General features: G+C 41.4%; 1 protein-coding gene across 7 annotated transcripts in view; it reads right to left on the reverse strand.

Moving 5' to 3' along the window:
- epha7 (eph receptor A7) overlaps positions 1-18,628 on the reverse strand; it is a 123,559-nt gene extending 104,931 nt beyond the window's left edge. For all 7 annotated transcript variants that reach the window (XM_050057675.1, XM_050057672.1, XM_050057674.1 and 4 more), the window contains exons 1-3: positions 18,439-18,628; positions 16,817-16,881; positions 15,296-15,965 (exon numbers count right to left, since the gene is read on the reverse strand). In XM_050057675.1, the coding sequence (XP_049913632.1) occupies positions 15,296-15,965; positions 16,817-16,881; positions 18,439-18,532 (829 nt within the window). In that variant the 5' untranslated portion in view covers positions 18,533-18,628. The remainder of the gene's footprint in view (positions 1-15,295; positions 15,966-16,816; positions 16,882-18,438) is intronic.
- Between the last annotated feature and the right edge of the window lie 5,125 nt (positions 18,629-23,753).

Consider the following 23,753-nt stretch of genomic DNA (forward strand, 5'->3'; position numbering starts at 1 on the left):
CTGTAGCCTGGAATTTGTTTAATAGTGACGGGAGTCGATAATGGCGGACAATTTAGTCTCGACGAAATCAAAGAATGTGCCACTAAGGCAACACTTTGGCTTTGAGCCAGACGAAGGAGGCAACCCTTGTTTGCACTGATTGAGTAAGCTAAACCTGCAAATTTATTTGTAAGGAATTAAAGAAACAACTTGTTACTGTCACTCTGTTGTCCTAAGGTCGTTTTTTATTTTAAATGAGTCACTCTGTTGTCCTAAGGTCGTTTTTTATTTTAAATGAGTCAACTGTGCCCCCAAGTGGCCAAAATCCGGTATTACCGACTTGATGTGGTTTTTCACAAAAACCAGACTGTTTTTTTTTTTTTCTCATACCGACCCAACCCTAACCGTGACACCTTGACACTCCCTAAGCCAACTGTCTAGATCTAGGTACATGTCTGTATGGTGTACGTATAGTTCTAAGGGAACTATAGCGAAAGTGTTACGCGGCTTAAAGTACATTAGTGATAGGGGCCATAAAGGAGGTCTTCCTTCTGGAGCCCCTGACTTGAAACAGGTCCTGTGTCAAAATCCAGTGTCAAGATTTCATTTTATGATTGTATAAGTATATGCTGTATAGTAAATTAATGTGTTTATTCAACTTTTCACACCTTACACCTGTGGCCAGGTAGTGTATTCTAGCACAGGAATACCAGACATTCTAACCAGACAGTGGGAGAAACACAGAGTTAATAGGGGCCTGGCAGCTCATTTTGTTTAGCTCATGCTCAAATGTTAAATGTAGTCTACCAGACACCAGAAGTCATACATTTGCCTAAATAAAATCTAAAAGTCTAAAACGGGTAAAACTGATTTTAAATGAGGAACTCTATGTTAAGTAAACAAGACTGAATAATCTTTCTAGAAATCCAATGGCAGGTTTTGGTTTTTGCTGCTGCACAGTGCTACCTGTTTAAAACAAAGGCAATTGCTCACAAAAACGTGTCTGATCGCTTCTATTACACTGCAATCCATTGTTAATACTGTCATAAACATTCTCTGTCAGCTATTTCAAAATGCCCTGTGTCTAGCTGGATGCTCAGACAACCATGAAATGCTATTTAAAAACCCAACTCCTGCTTCATGTTTCTCGGTTTTACTTTCAGGGCGGACGATTAGGACCATGACCGCGCGTTACGACTATAGAGAAGGATGTCAATAGCTCACACAGAGCTTATTTCTTATGCATTAATGTAGCCTGGGGGCCTATGTGTGTAGCTCTGATTAGATGTGACTTGTGTTCTTTGCCTCAATAAATAGTAGGCCTCGGTGTGGACATTCATCAGGCTCTGTTTACTGGCATTTTATGCATGCTGAACTATGGCTGCATCTCTTTTATGGACTAGAGCCTGTGGTGTTTTCCCCTACAATGTAAGAGGCAGTACATCTTGTGAGTAATTTCAGAGCAACACAGGCAGCCAGACCTGGGAAAAAATCCTAGCTGAGTGTATTTCTTCTACTTGAAAAGCCAAAGGACAGCTCAATTGATCTCGTCTTGCCGGTGATGTGTGGACTTTTGTAGCTGTAGAGGTTCTGGAAAAATCAAGCGCACTTTGAAGGAAGACACGAGTTATTCATTAAGCTTGCTGCAGTGCTTGATAACATTTTGATTATAGCTCTGCATCACCTAAACTGTATTCAGAGTATTCCATTATTATGCTTTAGAATTCTTTTGGTTTATACTTTTTAATTTTTCATATTTAAAGATCGTTTTTTTTAGTCTGATCACAGGGGCAACAAAGGAAAGCAGCAGGTGTTTGTCGATTTTCTCCTTTTCCTACAAGCTTGTTGCACCGCTCTAAGTCTTTTTTTCTCCTTTCAATAAAGAAAGAGATGCTCAGCAGCTGGGTTTTTGCCGGCAGGCATGTTAATCTCCTACCTATGAGAGACGAGGCGCCTATCCAGCTCCGGGAAACAGTGGCAGATCACACAAAGAAAAGGAAAAGAACTGAGGCTGTGCTGAAAATCTCTTCACGGGACGGAGATAGAGTTTCAATGTCAAACCCCTTCCAAACAAGTTCATTTCGAACACCGACGCCTCCCGAGGGCTCCGGGAGAAGAAGAAGGGAACCTAGGACGTGGCTACAATAAGGCCAAAAAAAGAAGTCAGATTAAAAAGAGCCACTGGAACGTAAGTTTAAACGGTTAAAGAATCTGATGTCATGTTGTGCTGGATCCTCCCTTCACCCCACACATACTTGGAATGGCTCTGTCTGGCTGCTGCTACACTCCACACATACAGACAACCGAGCCATTCATCCGAGGTACCTGTGCTTAGCGGGAGATAAGTAGCTTTCCACGAGAAACAAAGAGAAGATTAGCATTCCCTTACACTGTGTTGGAGGGCACGCAGCTTTGCCCTCTGAGCAGAGAAAACTGAAGGAAGTGCCTGCTTGGTTGTTCACAGCAAAGATCAAAGCCAGACACTGATTAAGTTATACTCAAATTTAAGCTAATGCTCCTGCTATGGTGCTAAGTCATGCTACAGCCACTCACCGAAGTTTAACCTTGAAGTGGGGCAATTTGGAATTAAACAGCAAACTAACAAACACTACATCAGCTCCAAGTCACTAATACTTTCACTTGTAATTTATATTTATATTAGAATAAATATATATTTGTTTCAGCTTGCCCTTACAGTGAAGTAAGTAACAATTGCTTGCTGACCATGGTCAGTTTCAAGGAGTTGGTTCATTCAGTATTACAGACATACAGTATTTTCTTACTCACCTTTGTGGCATTAGAGGTCTTTGACCCTGTGATTTCTGCCTCCACCTCAATACAGTGAAGGTAAAATAATCCCTTTATAACATAACAAAAACAGCGTTTCTGTAAAAAGATGTTGCTATTGATTTTTTTTTTTACATCCCTTTCAATGCTTTCAACACTACAAATGACCTCTATTTTATTTGTCTGGAGGCAGAAATCTTAGAAACAGACACTTCAAAAAAAACTATCTGCATGGCTAGACACCTCTAAAGGTAAGTGGGGAAAAAATATTTTTTTTTGTAATTGGGGTGAACTGACCCAATAAAGAATAAGGCTGGTGATGGTCTACATTTTTCTTGTTCTCAACAAAGCCTATGAAAGACCAAAACCACAGACATCAGGCTTTTATCTTGATTCAATCCCTCATACACCATCCTGTTGTGAACACCTACAAGACCAACAAATGTGTATCAATCCACAGCTGAAAGTAGTCCCAAACATTCCAGTTTCAGTAACGTTTGCTAAAAACTAGTGACCAGCTCTTCAAGGAGATTACTAAGATCTTTTTAAAGAGGCTCTAAGTGAAATTCAGAGTGTATGATGTGTCTGGACGCAGCTCTCAGTATTGAAGTGGCTTAGCCAGCAGCTAGCAGCTAACTGTGCTAACTCAATAAGCAGAACTGAAACAACAGCAACAGTGCTGACAGACCTAACAGTGTTAATCAGGGGGGAACTGGTGGGTGGGCAATACACTTCGGCAATGACGCCGTCCTAATATTAGCAGTAATTGCCATATGGGTGCTGTGTAAAGTGGCGGTGATGAGCTAGTTAGTGGGACACACATGCGCTAACATGCACACAGGGCTGAAACAGCTTACCTCAACAAACCGCAGAGAAGCTCGGATTACAACGCACACAGAGGTAGTGTGACTTAATTCTCTGCTCAGGACAGCATTACTCCACAATGTCTTTACAGCAAATAGTAGTTTGCTGCTTTATTGGTGCTGCTGTATTAGTGTCGCATACAGAATATTTAACAAATTCAACTTTACATTTCTGTTCCGTTTTTTTTTTTTTTTCATCTACTGCAACCACCAGGGTGAGTGTCGCAGCTGTAGCAAAGCAAGAAGGTATCAAGAGACAGGCTAAAGTTGGTTTGGGTGTTTTCTTGTGATTTACTGACAGATAATTCTAAGACTACCAAGCTGAGACAATCAAACAAAGGAATCTCCAAAGGTTTTGAGTGAAATAGAAAGGAGGAGGTAACATGACCTTACAAAAGACAACTGCTTCAGCCACATTAGAGTCACTGCTGACAGCAATTCAAACTGCAAACAACAAACTTGAACACCTGTTTTCTCTTCCAGCTCTCCTGCTGATTTACTGCATGGATTTGGAGGTGGAAAATGAAGGGCATTTAAAGATTAAACCCATTACATCAGTGAATTTACAGCCTCTCACTCCGCCTGAGCCGCGGCACTCCTAAGAGCTCCCTGCTTCTTTAAGCTATCATGCGGAGTGGGCTTTTTGAAATGGATTCCCAGTGACATGGAAAATGTCCCTTCCTAATCGTCTTTTGTTTAGTTCATTTAACTCACATGGAAACAGGAGAGAGGGCCCTTAAGGCCAGCCAGGCGGCTACCTTTAATGGATGAGGTGGTCAGCTCGAAAAGGGAGCTGTGCTAAAAGACATGGCAGATGAGGGGAGGACTCTGCATTCAGGGGATGAAAGCGCAGGGTCCAAAGGTCTGACCGATCCAAAGCCCCCTGCAGCCCAAGCGAAATCACCACTGAAAATGTCCCCAGTCAGCAACTGAGCATTATCTCTGAATTGTGCCAATGCCTACCAACCCTACTGACCCAGCCCCCGCCCATCCCAATCCACCACCACCCCCCTTGCTCTGGTCCCAGAGCTGTGACAGAAGGGAATGGAACAATGTCAAACTAGCTGCTGTGGCCAGGTCCCCGTGGCCTCCCCTGACACACAAAGACACCAGCTTGGCCTCAGATGCCCAGGAGTGCTTGTGCAGATCTGGACTGCTCTTAAAGGGTCATCCAAATATAAAAAGAACAACATTTTTTCATTTGCCCCATGTAGTGTCAAGGTACGCAGATATTCCAGACAGGTAGAGAGAGAATGAGTCATTCTCATTATGCTCTGGGAACATGTAATGGGCACTATTCTCTGACATTTTTAAGGGGGGCTCCATTATAATTCTAATCTAGTTTCTAGCATCATTGTGTCACTTTCCAGTAGTGTTTCTTATGTATTCAAATCATACATTTCAAATGTTGGTGTAGGTATGCATGTGCAAGTGTCAGAATGTTGTTTTCCCAAGCTCTTCCAAAACCTTTTTCCCATTTTTTTAACCTAACGTAGGTTTCTGCACAATGTCATTGCTACATATAAACCTACTTACTGCTCTGGACGCCACATTAGTTTGGTTCCGAAAGTCGGCAGTAGACCACCAACTCCTGTGTGCTGTGAGGTAAAATTACCATTTCTGTCGATGGAGTTTGGAAGCTTCAAAAATGACTATATAATGGTTTCAGTTCCCAATCTGAAAGGGCTGTTTAATGGTAAGCTAAAGTATTAAAATAACTTAAATATAGCTTACACTTGACTGTTATCCTTTTTTTTGGAGGTGGTCCTTTTTTTAGATGCTAAAATATGTTTTTGCTGCTAACCCCATCCAATTCCACCAGACTTCTTTGACAGAACCAGTCATTTTACCTTGTAGATCACAAGGAGTTGCTATATTACAGCTGCCTCTAATTGGTTGTGTGTTAGTGTGTCACTTTCGGAACCATGCTAATATGGTGTCCACTGCAGTATGCTAAATTGCTTAGCTTCTGTGTCCCCATACTCCTGGGAGTGTGCCAACCGCCATGTAACTGTACACTAACTATGGAGCTATACATGTCTTTATATGGTACAAATGCAGTATTATACTGTATCTCAATGTGGCTTCACCTGGTTAATTAAAGGTTCAGTTCTGTGAAAACACAGAAAAGAATGCGGCTGGACCCACCCTTATAAATGACCAAGGGTGCTGCAGGGAAGTAGAAGTACAAAGTAAGTAAAAAGCTAATGTTAGGCTATAAACAAAATACACTGTGGTAGCAAGGCTAACGTCACCACCACAACAATGCTGTAAAGCCATGTTCGGGGTGATGATGCTCTGTAGTCTCACTTGTTAGCAGCTGCCTTTTTAAGATATAAAAGCTTGAAGGGTATTTACTGGCAAATTTTATGTCTTTTAAGTTTGTGTTAACTACAGACCTTATTTCAGGCATCTAACCAAAACAAATTCAAAAAACCCATTGACCTCAAGACAAGGAAGCTGGGAGTGCTAAAACGCTAACTCATTTCCAGGTTTTAGGACTCACTACTGCACCACTCTATTAATCAAATAGCCTAGAAAATCACTGGCAGGTAATTACACAGTTAAAATAATAATTACACAAGCCCTAACATTGTTCATGATGCTACTCTGGTTACCCAAAAATTGGATACCTCCTGTTTTGCCCAGCTGTCTTTATTTTAACACAAAATCTCTGAAAGAAAGAGCAGAATTTCCTGCAACAGAGCCATCCTCAGCACATTTTAAGTTCTGCTTCCTCTGCTCTTGGTGTAGGTGGGAAAAAAAAAGTGTGAAGTTATGTAATAAGTTATTGATTCTCCTCTTAAAGGAAGATTGAAGTACAGAGCCAGTGGTCTGAAGCCTCCCAGAGGAGCAGCTCCACTGACAACAGGGCCCTCCCCGCTGCCTCTTAAGGTGGCCAGACCCCGGGCCCAGTCACATATCACTTTCACCCTCATGCCACAGGGACACAACACAGAACACCAAAGACGTTGTCTTCTGACATGGAGTTCGCCTGTCTGATCGCATCCCTCTCAAGCAGTCAGCAGCCAAGCAATTACAAAAAAAGACATCTGTGCCACAGTTTGGGTAGCTAAAAAGGGCAACAGCTTAGAATTGCAAGAGGTATGGAAGCGAGGATCGATGGAGATGTCTGAACCTGTTAGTGCAAGTGGAGATGAGGGCTGCCGCACCACGGGGAGGGCTCTTTTGTCATGCAGGGAGAGGGGGCCGGAGAGGTGACTCTTCTGGCGATCAGGGGTCAACTGCCGCGATCATCCATCTTCCATCTTGACAGTGTCCTGTCAGCCGGGGCGCTCATGTTACTAAACACAACAGGCAGGCCTCCATTGTGGCGCTGCGCTGGTCTGCAGCCATGTGTAAATGAAGTTAATATTCACTGACCTCATGCATGGCCAAATGCGGACCCCTGTGTCACCTTGGAAATAACGCTATCTGACGCAGACTTCCAGAGGCCTCCCCGTTTGGGGGGGTTAACAAAGTCTCTTGCCAGTAGAGCTGAGCATGTGCTTTTGTTTGTGTGAGAATGAGGACTGTTTACTTGGATTCTGTCCATTCATGTGATGCAACACAGGGCCTCAAATTTGGACTGGCAGGTCAGATTCCAAGACCTGGATACCGATTAGTCATCACTCCCCTGGTTTTTTCATGCTGCCTTGAAATAACATTAAGAGTGGTTGGTGTCGAAAACCTCATCTCTTCTTTAAAGAAAGGTAACTATGTCAAACCATGCACACACTCCTGAACTCAGCACAAAGTATCCACAAATATCAGTATCTTTTATTTGCATTGAGGATAAAGGTCAATAAATGTGCTTAGAAATCATATAAGAAACTGGCTCAGATTTTGCAACAAAATCATCAAATGCAGACTTTTTCTTTGGTATCAAACGTACTTCAGTTGATCATTATCTGGATGTCATTTTTTTTTTTCTGACAAGACTGAGAAACAGAAAGTCCTATCTGAATGGTCTTAAATCCTACATCCTTGACTATTTTCATTCATACGCAGATGTTTTCCCTTTGTTGAAAACTTCAACAATTTCAGATCAAATAAAATATTTAGTTTTCATAAGAACTGTCCTAGAACTTGTATAGTACCCCAAAGGGCTGGCCAATATTGAGAAAATCAAATTTCACAAAGTTTTTTACCATATACCTCAATATCGATATTGCGACAATATTGTAGGGTTGACTGTTGGTGTTTTCACAAAATATTTTCATAATGAGATGTTTAATAAATAACCATCAGCAATGTAGACATACTGGCTAAGTGCGTAAAGACAAATAATAGAACAACTAAAACAGTCTGGTAAGTTCAGAAAATTGCCTGCCTTTGAAACTTACTATATCTGAAATCTAAGATGAGTCTCATATCACCATAAAGATCAATATGTTGCCCAGCCCTAGACTAAGGCACTGAAAATCCTATCTACATAGTCTCATATCCTTGCATCATTCTTCTTTTTACATGCATATATAGATGTTTGCCCTGTGTTGAAAATCTACATCAAACTATTTCAAATTGTGTAAAACTTTTATTTTTCAGCAGAACTGTGCTAAAACACGTTTCGTACCAATGACAGGCCAACTGGTGTTGTTTTTTATTACACTAAATAAGTCTGAAAATAACATGTATATGGTTATTTAGTAATTATGCAATGAGCATGTAAAGAAAGGAATTGAGCCTGACTGATATATCAGCTGGCTGATTTTAATGGCCAATATTGGCTTATCATAGATATATCAGTAATGGTGTACATGTTGTCAGACATATACTGTTGTATTTTTTTCTTTAATTATTTTTTTCATGTTTTAAAGTTTTAAAGAACATAGTGCAAAAAACATACTTGGAGTAATTTAGAATTTTAAAATTGCCATTGAAGTTTACTTGCTTCACTGCAATGATGTCATGAAGTTTATTGTTAAACTGTAAAATATTCTGCCTCTATAACATATCTTTGCCATAAGTGTGGGATTACTGAAAAAAATGTGCATTTTCTGTGTGTGTGTGTGTGTGTGTGTGTGTGTGTAACATCAGCCAATCAATATCAGAAGATTTTACTTCCAAATACTGGTATCAGCATCTGCCCAAAAATCCAGTATCAGCCGGGCTCTTGTGAAAACTGAGCAAAAACAGCATACAGCTTAAGAATAAAGAACAACAAGCCAAAAGGTTACTCGTATTTGTAAAATATTCCCATGAGATCTGTTTTTGAAGCTCCTCACAGTGTTTCCTGAAAAAGGTTTGTGTGCCTACAAAAGTTGAGTGGACCGAGCTTTTCCAGCTGCTTGATATTCATGTATGCATGAGACAGTAGCTGTAGCTTATCAGCAGAGGTGAGAGACAAACCCATTACCAGACGCTGCCTCCTGTCCTTCTTTAAGCTCAGTTCTCGGTGCTTAGATCGTGTGTTTTAGATCCATCTTTACCTTAGTGTGATATCTATGAACCTGGAAACCAGCTGGAACAAATAATTAGTTGTGACAGGCCTTTTGTTTTCAGCACTGGTGCGGTTCATACAAATGTAACTTTGAGACAAATATTTACCAAGCCAAAGGACTTTGTGAATGAGCCTCCCGGTGAAAGTTTTTTTTTCAGCATGTAAAATGAGCCATTTGTATTTAATTTGACATGTTGACAGGGAAGCCGGATCCCACAGAAAGCACTGCTGGCACCAGCTCAAGCAACTGTATCCCGGGAAACAACTTCTTCTGGCTTTTACTTCTCATTTGGAAGTGTATATTTAAAAGGGGGCACTGGATGTGAAAGTAAAATAAATACTTTTTTATTGTAGCCTGCCAAATCACGATTTCAAACATTCTGCCCTCTCTTCATCCTCTGAGGAAGTAAGTGTGGTTTAGTTTCTACTAATGAGAAGGAATTAGATCAGAGCGAGAGAAGTGCACAGGGACACAGTAATATCTTCTGGTCGCAAAGACAAGTCTACATCTGTTCTCAGTAGAGCAACTTCAGCTAAAACCTAACACCCTGTTCATTGGCCTTTTTTTGTCATTTGAGCAACCATTGTTCTCTCTGCTGCAGAAACTTGCTATGAAATCACTGCTTCTTTGTTTTTTCCACCACATACACCATATAGAGGACAGAGAGCCTATTTTTGGGGCGGTGCAGGAAATCAGTACCAAGCTACTTGTAGTACTACTTCTACCATTTGATCACAAAATACAGAAAGACTCTTGAAATGTACTGAACATTGAAAAACACAGATATGTAATCAACATGTTTGGAGGTGAAAACAATTATCTGTAATGGATGAATTGCCCAACAGAAAATTCAAAACATTTACAAAATGTGGATAATCAACTAATCATTCTGTGAGAATGGAAATATACAGTAGTTCAGTTTTTTGTAAGCAAAATTAGCCAACTTTTTAAAGGTGAATTAGAGCTGCAACAATTTTTTTAAGAAAACAGCCTAAATTCTCTGATTCCAGCTTTTAAAATGTGAATATTTTCTGGTTTTGTTACTCCCCTATGATAGTAAACGGTAAATCTTTGGTTTGTGGGTAAAAAAAGACATTTGAGGACGTCATCTTGGGCTTTGGGGAACACTTAATGACATTTTTCACTATTTTCTGACAGTTTATAAACCAAACAACTAATCTGTTACTCAAGAAAATAATCGCAGAACCATTAGTTGTACCCCTAATGTTAATATTTTCTGTTTTTCTTGGTTGGACAAAACAACATGTTCAAAGATGTTAGCACTGGTTATGGGAATTTGCCATGGCCATTTTTCACTATTTCCTACCCCAACTGATTGATTTGTAAAGAAAATAATTCATGTTAGCCCCCAAATCTGTATTTTTCTAATTGTCTAATTGTCCGAGAAATGTTACCTGAACCAAATGGGTGTCTGGTTTTGTTAAACCAAGAGTCCAAAAAACTCCAAACATATTATATTCACGATGGTATAAAACAGAGAAAAGCAGCAATTCCTTAGATGTGAGAGAATGAAACCAAAGAATGTTTGACGTATCACTTGATGTATGACTTAAATGATTCATCTAAACTTTTCCTAACCCCATGTCTCAAAGTCCTTCCCCTAAGTGATCAATTTTAGGACCCTGCCAACTGTATTGGTAGAAACATCCTGAGCAGAGAATACCACATCTGTGAGTCTGACTGCTACCTGCCAGGCCAAGACAGCAAGGAGGAAAAGCCCAGGGCTGTAGAAGAATGCTACTATTCACAGGAAGCAGACACTGGCAGTGACAGGATGAGCTCCCATCCATCACCAATTTATTTCAATCTTGAGTGATTTAGGTCCATTTGGGTCTCTTGTGGATTCGGCTCACACCTGTCATTTGCATAATTAAGCTCCTGAGCAGTTGTAAAAGACAGCCATTTGGTGTATTAAATTCACACCTTATCAATCAGGGGAGCATCAAGATGTATGAGGACCTCCTGACTCTTGGCTTCCTGGCTTCATTTGAAATGCTAAATGCGGCTTTTTCTCCAAGGCCTGGAGCTGGGCCTGGCTGCCCGGGCCGCCTGGTGGCTTCCATACACGTTAGCTGTCGCGGTCAGACCCCAACTGCTCAGGCCCCTTCCCTCGGGGGGCTCGGTCATCAATCAGTCTCCAACTAACTTCTGTCCAACTCCCTGACAGTCAAGATGGATGGTGCCAGTGTCTACAGGATGCTGTATCCTCTCATTAATTCTCTTGTTAGCATGCACCGATAGCAGCAAGATAGAGGGTGTTTTATCTGTTTTTCCATAGATAGAGGCCTCTCCCTTTCCTGGTTGAGGGTCAACAGTTAATCATTTCACAGCCACTGGTTACTTAGTACCACAATGATGTGATGTGTCAAAATCGGACAACATACATTCCCTGGATTGAGCCAAACAAAGACGCCAATGTCCTCCCACAAGGGCCCTCTCTCTGTCTAAACGACTCTGTGGCTCCATTGCCACCAGTAGCCAGCGCTGAACAAGACCAGCGGATGAATGGGTGCTATTTTCCCAACACGCACTTCTTCGCAAAATGAAGCCCCGCGCAGGCTGCGGGGACACTTCAACTGGCCTTTTTCAACACCCATTACGCTGAGACCAGTGAACGCAGCAGGCGGAGAAGAAGAGTGACATTTACTGCCAGAGATTGCCACACAAAGAGTTAAAGAGAGACAGAGGGAGGGGTGTGGGGGGCAGAGGGGTGAAAGACAAGGGGTCCCTCTTCGCTGACGGTGATGAATGAGTGGATCACAACACGTTTCAGAGGAGGCCTTTTGCATCCACAGAGGGGGCTCCTCAGATGACATGACTGACAGCTCGACTTGCTCACTCCACCTGCACCCGCCCTCCGGTTGAATATTTTATATGGCAGCCATGTTGTAATCATAGCACACTGCTGATACTAGATTGAGGCAGTTAAGCATGGTCTAAAGGGAATACTTCACCTGCACAATGACCATTTGTGTGTATCACATTGAATTTGTGGAGAAAAGGTTTTTCTCGCATGCCTCCAAAGTGAGCGAAGAATCCAAAAAAGGTCAACATCAGGGTCTGAACTTCTGTACGTGTTTGGGAAGTACTGAGCATACAACTGGATAAATGAGACTTGGATTACACTGCATGAGCTGTGGAAGAGTTTGTAAAAAGAAGTTTTGATATAGTTTTACTGTTGTTAAATGTGACTTCAGTTCGAGAAGAACGTTCACCTTATTTGGATTCTCCGTTCACTGTGGAGACGTGAAAAAAAACAAAGTTTTCTTCACAAATTCAAGATAAGACATGGTGAGCAATCGATATACAAATGGTCATTTTGTGGGTGAAGAATTCCTTTTAAGGCATAAGCATACTTCCAAGGAAGTGCCAGTGACATCATTCAATGGCGTCAGAAGTCCTCTGCCTCCACACTTTAATGTTTTAAGAATCTGGGAGGCTGAGTCCAACGATTAAATTCCATTAGAGCATGTAGGAAGATAAAATCTGCAGAAAATATATGAACATTTTGGTGACCAGTCATGAATTTAAAATCCTGGCCATCAGATTGCTCCAAAGTTTGAGCTGGAGAGTCAAACAGCATCTCCCGAATGTTGGAATAAGAAGGTTTGCAACAACTTTTGTACCTTTCAGAATCCACAACATTTATACCCATTCGGACTGTTCTCATGCGCTGTTTGTACGTATACCCCCAAAATTCATGTATATCCCACATAATCATGAGCCTGTAATTTGCTTATAACCCATGTATTTGGGAAGGCTGCAGTCATGTAACCAATGCGCTGACAGGAGTAAAGAAGGACAGGTCCCCCTAAGGAGGTACTAAATGGGATATAAAACATGGGACTTTCCCCCAGGAGACCAGGCTTCATAACTGTGTGAAACCAAGTGAACTTTGAGTAACTTAAGGATACATAGACACCATGTTTCTTTTCCTAGACCTAACCAAAGTAACTCAACACGCCTGTAACAAACCTATGTAACTTTACATTAAGTATGTAACGTCATTCTTAGGGCAGTGATTCCATAGATGTCACACTAATATACGAGGTTACAAGTACATAACATATGAGTTTTGTGTGCATTTTCCTAAGTTCTCGTGAACTGTTGTATGAGGACATACTGACCCATTTTTGCAACAACTGGCGGAGGTTTGAAGGCAGGATGGGTTTGACCTCATACAATTTTTATACATTTTTTCATCCATTTCTGTCATGTTTATGTGTACAAATGAGTGCATCGCCTATAAGGTTTTTGAGGAAAGACTTTCCTAAAAGTGTGTTCTGTTACCCCCATTCGCACAATTCATCTCCCCGCTCTCAATGACGGCAGAATTTTCCCCTCGTGAAGTTTGCCCCACAGGTATAAACACTATTGCCTTCAGAATTGTTCGGACCACACTCCGTACGAACTACTTTGTTTGAAGCATACTGAAGCCTTTGTAATAAAGGTGCAGCATCACCCTGAGGCACCATTATAGAGATGTACTTTTACACCGCTAAGACAAGCTAGTCCGAGGTCCAAATGCCAGGATTTCACATTTTTAACGGTCACAGCCACTTGGACTTATTGCTCCGCTGTTCGGCTGATAGAAATACTTTGAATAGCTTTTAGATTGTGCTCGGGGAAACTACTGAATGGACAATTTAATGTCAGTGGAGCCGCTGGAAGAAGTGCTGATGGTGCACCGTGATTCTCATTTTATTTAGATTAACTACCCCTTAATACAAAGGCTTCTCATGCCTCAGTGGAGATAAAGCTCATAAAGGTGCAGTGTCAAGACTGGAATTTGATCCGCGTACACATTAAGGAGCCTTCTTTCTCAGACTTTAACCAACCTGAGGGTAGGTTTCACCGTACTGCTTGTCTAGAATATCTCGGTATTTGTTTTAGTTGACGTGTGGACAGATTAATTAATAGAGAGATGCCACAGTTCTCTGTTCTGAGGGCTTTGCACCAAGACATAATAAGGAAAGGTTGCTAAAATTACTTTGACAAGACGGAGCTATTTGTTGTTGTGCTGCATCGCTCTCCCTGTGGAAATAAATCGTGGGCTTTCTTTCCACCAAAGGGCACAACTGGATCTTACATCTATGCATATTAAAACAACAAGAACAATAAGAAGGAGCTCCGTGGGGTTGAATCAGTGATCGCCCGCTAACATCAGAGACATAGCACAACTTGAGGTGGGCTGTGTTGCTCTAAATTACATGGCCTAATACATTTCATTAACACACCTCCCTCAGTGGGGTCCCTAATGGATGACAGCGTGGCATAAAAGCTTGTCTGCCAGGGACACTAATTTGTTCTTAGACACATTCCATTCAATTATTACTGGCTGCTGCTCCTCATAAGCTGCTTAGATTGAGGTTGCCCACTTTGCAAAAAAAAAAAAAAAAAAGGCTTGACAAGGCAGGCCACTTAAGTTCCATGACCTAAGTCACCCCCGTTTAATCCATGGTGATTTTTATCTTTCAAGTCAGGTGCCCACTGAAAATAATCCTCTGAGCATTCAGAGTGACAGAGAGCAGGTTATTGTTAATTGTAGCGGCACGATCCAGCACCACAACAAGGCAAGAATGAGCCACAGCGAGGCTGCGTTTGCCCTTCCTGTTAGGCTCCTTCATAAATATCCTGAGGCCTAAATGCCACAGTGCGACGGCTATTTGTTTTCCCTCTCTGTCAGGGTCATTTGCCCGCGGTACAATGATACTGAAGGAACGGCTGGACTTCCTCTAGACCTCTGTATTCTGCTGCTGATTGTTTTGGCTCGTCGCCACTAAGAAAGATAGAAGTATTGGAGCTGAGGAGCTAAACTCAAGTTATTATTTAATCCCAGTGTCAACAGAATCCTGGCTATGAAGGGCCTCGTAATCAATTAACACAGATTTCAATTATTATACTGAGCATGTTTGGCCTCAATACTTTATGCATCTTTACTGCTGTCAGATCAGCTGCTTTAATCCCATTTGCCAACTATTCAGCCAGTGATGCCTAAATTGTCATTTACCTGCTTTGCATAATCAAATCACAAATACTCCCCAGTTTATTGTATTTTTTCTTGGCGCACCTTTTTGCTGTGAGAAATCCAGGATGCCCCTGACTGATTTCTGAAAGTTAATTCAAGAAGAAACAACTCTGCAAATGCTAATGAGCAAATTAAATTATTGTTTCTTGACAAAAAAAAAAAATGTTACTCACGTTCACACGCATCTCCTTTCTGATGAAATCCAGCTTTGCATATACATTTCCCAATTGGCACAAGCCATTCCCCTTCGGCGCTGCAGTGCATCTTGGGAGAGTTGTCGGCCTCCTCCTCGGCGTCGCTCACGCACATGCCCTCGACCTCCACCAGCGAGGAGAACTCCGATCCCGTCACGGTGTCGGGGAACGTGGCCAGGTTCTCGATGATAGACCAACACTTCTTGTAATAAACTTTGACAGAGACCAGGGCGATACACGCCCCGACATCCTGGAAGGCCAGGTAGAAGCCCCGCCTGGACAGGGGGCCAATTATGCGCACTTCTGTATTCAGCTTCATCTTCCTCTCGCCCAGGTCGCCCTGGGTGAAGCTTTCATCTGCGGCGATCGTGTCAATTTTCACGTACTGGTTCTCCCGTAAGCTCCTTCCCACCTCCGAATCTGTTTCCTGGTAATACAGGTTGAACGTCTCCTTGCATGTGCCCACCACACCAGGTAGACTGTTACAATCCCTCAAGGTGAACTTCAGTTCCACAAAAATTCTCTGGGCATTGCCCTTCTCTATCCAGTTAGTCCGAAGCCAGTTATTCTGATTGGGCTCCATGACTTGACAAACCTGGTATGTGCGAATGGGTGTGTAGTTCTCATCCAAGCCGCTGATCTCTTCCCACTGAAACGAGAAGACATACATTTTTAAAGGAATGCACTCACGACAGAACATCACCGTTTTGAATCTAGCCGTTAAACTGAGACAGACACCCAATGATTGGCAATCAAACCGGAGGTGATTACTCTGTAATGAAAATGACAAAGGTATATGAAATGTTTCAGACTTTACTGTATACAACAAACTGCGGTGAATGAAGGGAGATTAGCAGTTGCGTTTTTATCGCACAAACACATCTTTTAAAGGATGATTGTGCTCCGTTTATCTGCTTCTGCTCACATTATTTATTTAAAAGTTTCTCACAGCCTGCTTTTAATCAGACTAGCAAGTTGGAAGTGGGTTGCTTAAGGCCTTTGTGCTCTGAATGTCAAAAGCCGGGAGAGTTTAGTAGCAGAAACAGCCTCTTGCATTCTTTATCTTTCCTTCGAGGAGACTTTTGAGGGCAGGGGGAATATCGGCTACTGATCCTTGTGTTTGTTTCACGCATAGGTGCAGATTTTGGGTGGGACACGGGGGACACGTTCCCCTCAATATTAAGAACATGGACATTTGTCCCTCCCGCATTACAAACATCTGGACTTTTATTTTGACAACACTAAAGACATGTACACCATAAATTGATGCAGATAAGGCACAATTTGGTGCATACAAATTTACCAGAATATATCAAGTGTTTGACGCTCAAATTTCCCCCCCTAACCCTTTTCTTTCAGATGTGTCCCCCCAGTGCTGAAACAAATTCTACGCCCTTGCATGCCTCCTCTAAATATTATTATTCTTGTCACAGATGTGGGACATCAGAGAGCTGGGGAACATATATGGAGTATATCCGTGTGATGCTTCTGCAGACTTACCCCATTGGGAGGATAGGAGATCCACTCCAGTTCTGTCTGCTGTGCCTTGGAGTCCAGCAGAATCACTAGTGACAGGAAACCGAGAGGCAGGTGGTTAAATCTCACCGGGGCACCGGGGCTGGGTATTACTGATAGGCCACACATCGGTATCTATAGCGCATATACCCGTGACCTAATTTCTAGCAGCGGCAGCAGCTAAAACATTCAATAAGAATATATACACTGCAGTAGACAGGTCCTCATGTCTGCGGGGGAACTTTGTGAGACACAAATGAAGACGCTGACAGTGGGAATAAAGAAGACATTAAGAGCCTAGAAGGAAACACGCATGTTTGGAAGCATTGCGCGTAAAATGTCACCAAATTTATTCGAAATGTGGGTTTATTTTACGCATCCGTTTATTAAAACTCATTGTTGGAGTGGAAGTTGTTGCGTTAAGGTCAAAGCAGCCGCTTCCATCCCGACGCACATACAGTACATGCGCTTCAACTCAAGAATATTCTCAGCAGCAAACGACCTTAAAACTGCAGTGAAGCCGTTTAACATGCGGCTTGTTGCAGTTTTAATCTGAGAGGGAGAATTGTCAAATCAGCCTGTTTTATGTTCCGGAAGCGTGCGAGAGCGCAAAGCGGCACCACGGCGGGTTTCATAAAAAAAATGAAGTTGTTTTAATTGTATTTGGTCTGAGCAGACAGCTCCATGATGAGAGGGGCAGCAGCCAGGACGCACTGCCGTAAAAAAAATAATGCTCTGGTTGTATCTTACAGGAGACTGTGTGATATGGAGGTCTGCGAAATCCCGCATGTAAGCGCCGAGGATTTACAATTCATATCAGCTATTACATCCAGACTGCGCTCCGTTATTGCACTGTAGTTTGAGTGTGGAGAAAATCAATACCTGTGCTGTGATTTTCTCTTTTTACGCATGACTTAATTTCATTAATTTACCTTCAATCTGATCAATTAAAAGTGCCATTTTTAGCCATTTGGAGACATTTAAATGCCCTCTTATTTTTAGTGTTTTACAGCCTTGACTCTGGTCAACTTGAGCGTCTGAGGCAGATTACAGCTCCGCATCAATCTGCCGTGTTTTCCTATATGAAACAAGACTGGACTGTTAGAGAGCCGAGGCCACTTTGGAAGGAAATAACCCTCCGTAACTGCGTCCAGATCGACGGCTCACTCACTTCCACGCAGGCGAGCTTGCTGGGACGATCGATCTGCTGATATTACCTAGTTTGCCGTGATAGATTGTTAATCTATAACGAGCAGGCTAGTTATGCCGATAACGCATTGGCGCTGGAGTCAAATAAAAACAACAGCTCCTGCGTCTAATCCGTGCTCTACGGCGTTTAACTGCCGTGCGTAAAACACCGAGAGGTCGCTCGCAAACAGCCCGGGAGCAGACAGCGCTGTCATCCCCGCACACCGGCCTCATCTGACTGCACTGGCTCTGTAAAACATCCTGCTTTGTAGGGGAACTCAAACATCGCGTGGGATTTAAAGAGAACATATGAAAAAACAGTCAAAGCAGCTGCTGAATTTGGAAAGCTCTCTATTAATTCTGGAGGATGTCTTCCAAACGCGATGGGATGGAAGAGAGTCCAAACTTTAAGAACTTACCTTCTTTCGCATTCTGTGCTTCTCCGCTGTCTACATAACAGCATAAATGAAGGCAAAATGTAATCCACAGACACGGGATAGACCTGGAGAGCATGGTGCAGCCGCGGATTTCAATCTAGACCGTAACTCGCTTTGCCACCGTCTCGTGTGCTTCCCATTGACGACACTAAACCGGCTCTATGTACAACAATCCGCTGGTCCCCACTCAAATAGCGTCTGCTGGCGCTGGGAGGAGACTGTGGCTCCGGTGGTGTCAGTCAAACAGACGGGCGGAGGACTCGTCCAATCGTGACGCGGCGAAGGAAAAACCAGGACCAATAGGCGCGCGGAGGTGGATGGGGTTTTGCGGGGGGGATGCGCTGTGAGGGAAATGTTGTCACAACTTACTTCAGATATTTTTGGGATTCTTCAGGAAAAGGGCAAGGGATGCTCTGGTACAGTTGGTCTAAACACACACACACACACACACACACACACACACACACACACACCACAGAAGCCTATGCCAGGAGGATTCTGGGTGGCTGAAATGGCTCGACTGAAAAACAATAAGCACAGTAAAGTTTCAGAGTTTTTATACCTTTAAAACTTTGTTAAACATTCATCTGTTCATCATGACTTTTCCTTCGACCCTGTTTTTTGACACATGAATTACTTCCACACACACACACACACACACATACACACACACACACACACACACACACACACTTTCCACCATCTCTAACAGAGATTAGTTTCACATTCTGTTTCTTATTGGTGTGTTTTCTTATTTTTACTGGCATACACAAACTACACTTCAAAGCTCACTGCTTTGCACTTCAAGACTGGTGAATTTGACTTTTACGTTTCTTTAAATGCAGGTTTCAGGCAAACTTTCATTCTGGCAGCTGCACTATATGTAGAGCGGCCCAACTGTGTGGGTGGCCAGGAGGAGAGGGCGTCGATTTCTTTTTAACATAAGGAGGGTCACTTATGAAACGGGGGGTATCAGGGTCCTCCGCCAGAAAATTCTGAGCATCAGACACTTTATTTCCTGCATTCTGGTGTTTTTTAAGCACCAACTTGTGCCTTTTCTGCAGTTTATGGTGTAAATGTCTTTATTTTTGTCAAAATAAAAGTCTTCTGCTAATGTTTTTACTCAGGGGGACAAATGCACATGCTCTACATTTTGAGGGGGATGTATCTCCTGCGTCCAACCCTGAAATCTGTCTATGCCAGGAGGAGAAGGTGTGGTGTCATTGGCAGGCGCCAACCTGTCACAGCCGCAAACCAGACAGCTGTCTATGAGGGCCTCCGCATGCAGTTTTTTTTTTAAAGATTATACATACGTATTACAATTATTTATAGTAATTTTTTATTTAAAAATCCTCAAAACAGTTAAGACACAACAGCAAAATAACAAAACGCAGTTTTTGACAACACACACACATTCAGCTGAGTGTTCAAAAATCAACTAAAACATATTGTAGTTCCTGAAAAAACATGTAACTGGACACAAATTGCTTTACAAGTTTGTATTAAATTTATGTGACTGTTCTCTAGTTTCAGCTTTTTCTTGTAAAACATTGTATCATTTGCCCATTAATGGGCTTTACACAGCAATTAAAATGAAACCATATTAGAAATTGAGAGGTTAAATGTCTTTTTGGTGGAACTGCTAACTCAGAGATATCTAAGACAGCACAAGGGACACAAGAAAACATTGCTTTTCTGTGAGGGGTCACAAGCATGAAGTACTGAAAGCTGCCTTAGTCTGAAAAGTATTCAGTGACTACATTGCCCTGTAAAGGCAAAAAACCTGAACTCACCAGAGTGAAAATGACGTTAAAGTTGTTTCTGTGTCCAGCTAAATAAACTGTAGACATAATATTTGAAAAGTGGCAATTCTTTTTTAAAATTCATTATTAAATGAAGGTATTTATCTAAAAAAAAAAAAATCTTGAGCTCAGATTTGACCTCTGACCCTTATTCAGAAGTTAAGGTACTCTGCCTCTGCATTGTCTGCATAATAACAAGAGCTCATGCTGAGTCAAACGGCATTAATTTCCATTTGATCTCTCAATCTGTGGTTGATTACAGTAAGCAATGCGGCAATAATTATGACTTAGATAAAATCTATTGATATAGAACCACTTCCTCATGATTGTCTTTTCATGGTACATCAGCAGCTTGTATTACTTGGACCAAATTGGCTAAACTAACATTTGTATTGAATTAAAACAGTATTATTTTTCCTATCCTTAAAAACTGCAGCTTGCAACACCAAAAACAGTAACTTCATGCGTGGTTAAACAAAGCATTTCTAAGCACAACAAAACAAAGCCTTGGTTTGTCCAGAACTTTTCTCAGTTAAGACAAACACAACCCACTATTTAAAAAAAAACTTTTGTCCACAGTGGTTATTCTTCATAAAAGTACAGAAAGTCATTTTTGACCAAAATGAAGCTGTTTTGATTTTACACAGCAGTGTAGCTGTCACATAACTGTAGTTCACTGTGAAATGTAGTGGGGAACAAATATGAAGCAGGCACCAACTGCCTTAAAATAATTACCGTACTTGATTAAATGTACTTAGTTACTTCCATCACTGCATCTTGACAGTTTGGATTTTTGCAACACTGTGTGACACAGAATAGTTTGCATGCACACTCATCACCCGCACAGGGTATATTTATCCATTCTTATGTATTCCTCCTCCTCCTGTGGACTTGATTTGGATGTTAACAGACTCAGTGTGTGAGTGTGTGAGGAGATAGAGACCCAAAAATGCTCAGCTCTGGGACTCCAAAGCCCACACTAAGTGAACCCACAGTATTCAGCCCCTGAATGGTTCCTCCGCCACTGGATGGGTGTGGATTCTTCACAATCAGCAGAGAGAAAGGTGGAGAAATAAATCAGATCGAATCAATCTTTTCTGAAAAGGCCATATTGCTTATTTGTTTCAGAGGGCTTTACAGTTTGAAATCCATGTTGGCTCTTAATCCAGGTTTTCATATAAACAGGGGGTCTGGGGGTCCCCACTTAGGAATTTTTCAGCATCAAATACTTAATTTCCTGCATTCTGGTGAATTTTTATGCACCAATTTATGGTGGAAATGGCTTTATTAATATAAAGGAAAATACAAAATCCAGGCAGCAGGTGACAATTAAAAAAATATAATGGGATTTAATGCATTTAGGCTCTCAGGCATTCTGTATTGCTTTTAAATATTCATTCTCCTGTAGATTAACTTTTCTCATGGAATGTTATTTCTGCTGAGTCAGCACACATGTAAGCATGATTTGCTCTTCCATCCTCTTTTGTGTCTTTTGTTTGGGGAAGTAGCCTCTGTAAATGTGCATGTGGCACCCATTCACATCACTGATTCATTCATTAATTTACTTTTTGGACAATGCACATCTTTTTCTTTTATATTGACATTGCATTGTCATTGTCTTATTGTGGGAATAAAGAGCTCTCATTTCTATTCTAAAAATGTTCTATTTTTCAGAACATTTTAATAAATTATGCTCAAAAGGTGATGGGGACAAAATTCTCCATTTCAAAAAGTGACAGGGACATGGCCTCAGCATCCCCAGAGTAAATGACATCTATGCTTAATTCAGATACGGGAAAACTCACACACAAAATACATCAAATGGGGAAAAATCAGAAGAGCAGCAGGATGGAGGAATGTGTGAATGGTGTCATATGTGTGAATGGTGTCATATGCAGAGTAGAAAGAGAAGATTGAAACGCATTACAGGGAAACAGAATGGCATATTTAAGGAAATAAAGCTAACTATGATAAAGTAATTAAAGAGTTTCAGACACAGTGTAAAAGCCTCTCCGTTCAGCTCCTGGATTCTAATTTGTGACAGTGTCTTTAATGTTCAGCCCAATATAGCGTTTGATGGCGAGACACTAAATGGTGTTTTTAATCTGTGGAAGGTCACCTTAAATAAGGGAAAGTCCCACTGAGACGACAGGACCTGATTCATTATTGCTCTGCTGCTTGAGAGACTTTCACCATAAAGATGGAACCACCGGGGGTCTTAAATAACAAACAAACATAAACAAACAAAAAAAAAACCTCCACACAATTAAAAAGTCTAAAGTTAATTTCCCCACTTTCTTGGATGACTTGAAATATCACTTAAAAATTAAAGCATAAAGCAGAGCTCATTATCCCTTTATACATACAGCATTTGTTGCAGGTCACTAATTAATCTCCATTACCTCCCAACAAGCAAAACAGCTGTAATTATGGCCACAAATATTGATTAATAAACTGTGTACATAAAAATGGACAGCAGCAGACAAGGACTCACTTCAAGGTTTATTTACCTCTGCTTTTCTGTTTTTGTTTGTTTGTTTGGCCTGTTTATTATGCAAATTGCAGCTAATCCTTTTTGCCCTTGATACACAGCCGAGTCCTGCACGAAAGTGTATAACTAATGATTGTTGAATTAATCTGGATTAATGTTACCTTTATCATAAACTGTCTGTATGACACCATCACTACACCAGTATCAGTCAGTGTGTGAGACAGGATTTCAGAGGTTTTTAATCAACAATATTTGATTTGATTCATTAGTGTGTGTTCTTTCCTCCTCTGTGAGGGAGATTTCCTCCTGTTAGGAATGGGTCTCTTAAAAATTAAGGACGAGTGGAAGCCCTGCAAACATTTTAGCGGCTGCAAAGGATTATTCTAGTTTATTACAACTAGGGTCTTATTTTCATAGGTTTGGACATAATTTCCATCAGTAATGATGACACTGTAACAGGGCCATAGTTACCTTAGTGTCCAATATTCTCAGTCGTATTTCTGGAAATCTGGAGATTATAAAGAGCCAAGGAGTAGGCCTACACATTCCACAACTATGATGATTTTTAAAGTCTTATTCTGGTATTATTTAGAGTCAGTGTCTTTAAAGTCCCTCTCCACTCAAAAATGTATTTATCTTATGTTTATGTCCCCTAAAATGTCTGACCTTGAATATACTAACTTGTATCTGTGCAAAGATAGTCTCTAAAGAGGTGTTTTTAACATTCCTCTACTGAAGGAGGCAATGTCTGTGCACTTCCATAAAATCTGAGATTCAAATGTAAGCTAGATAAGTATACGTCACTACTATGAAAGCTAAATGCTGTCTAATACTTAAACCCAATATCAGGGGAAAAAACCCTGAAACCTCCAGCAGAGAGCGTGCTTGTCAGTACACAGAGCAGAGTTAGCATTAGCATAGTGAATTTTGTGACAGAAATCATGGTAGAATGTACAGCTTTTGAATGTAAATTGGACCAATGAGGACACACTGTAACACTGTAG

Source organism: Epinephelus moara, chromosome 12, assembly GCF_006386435.1.
Source record: "Epinephelus moara isolate mb chromosome 12, YSFRI_EMoa_1.0, whole genome shotgun sequence".
Classification (NCBI taxonomy): Eukaryota; Metazoa; Chordata; class Actinopteri; order Perciformes; family Serranidae; genus Epinephelus; species Epinephelus moara.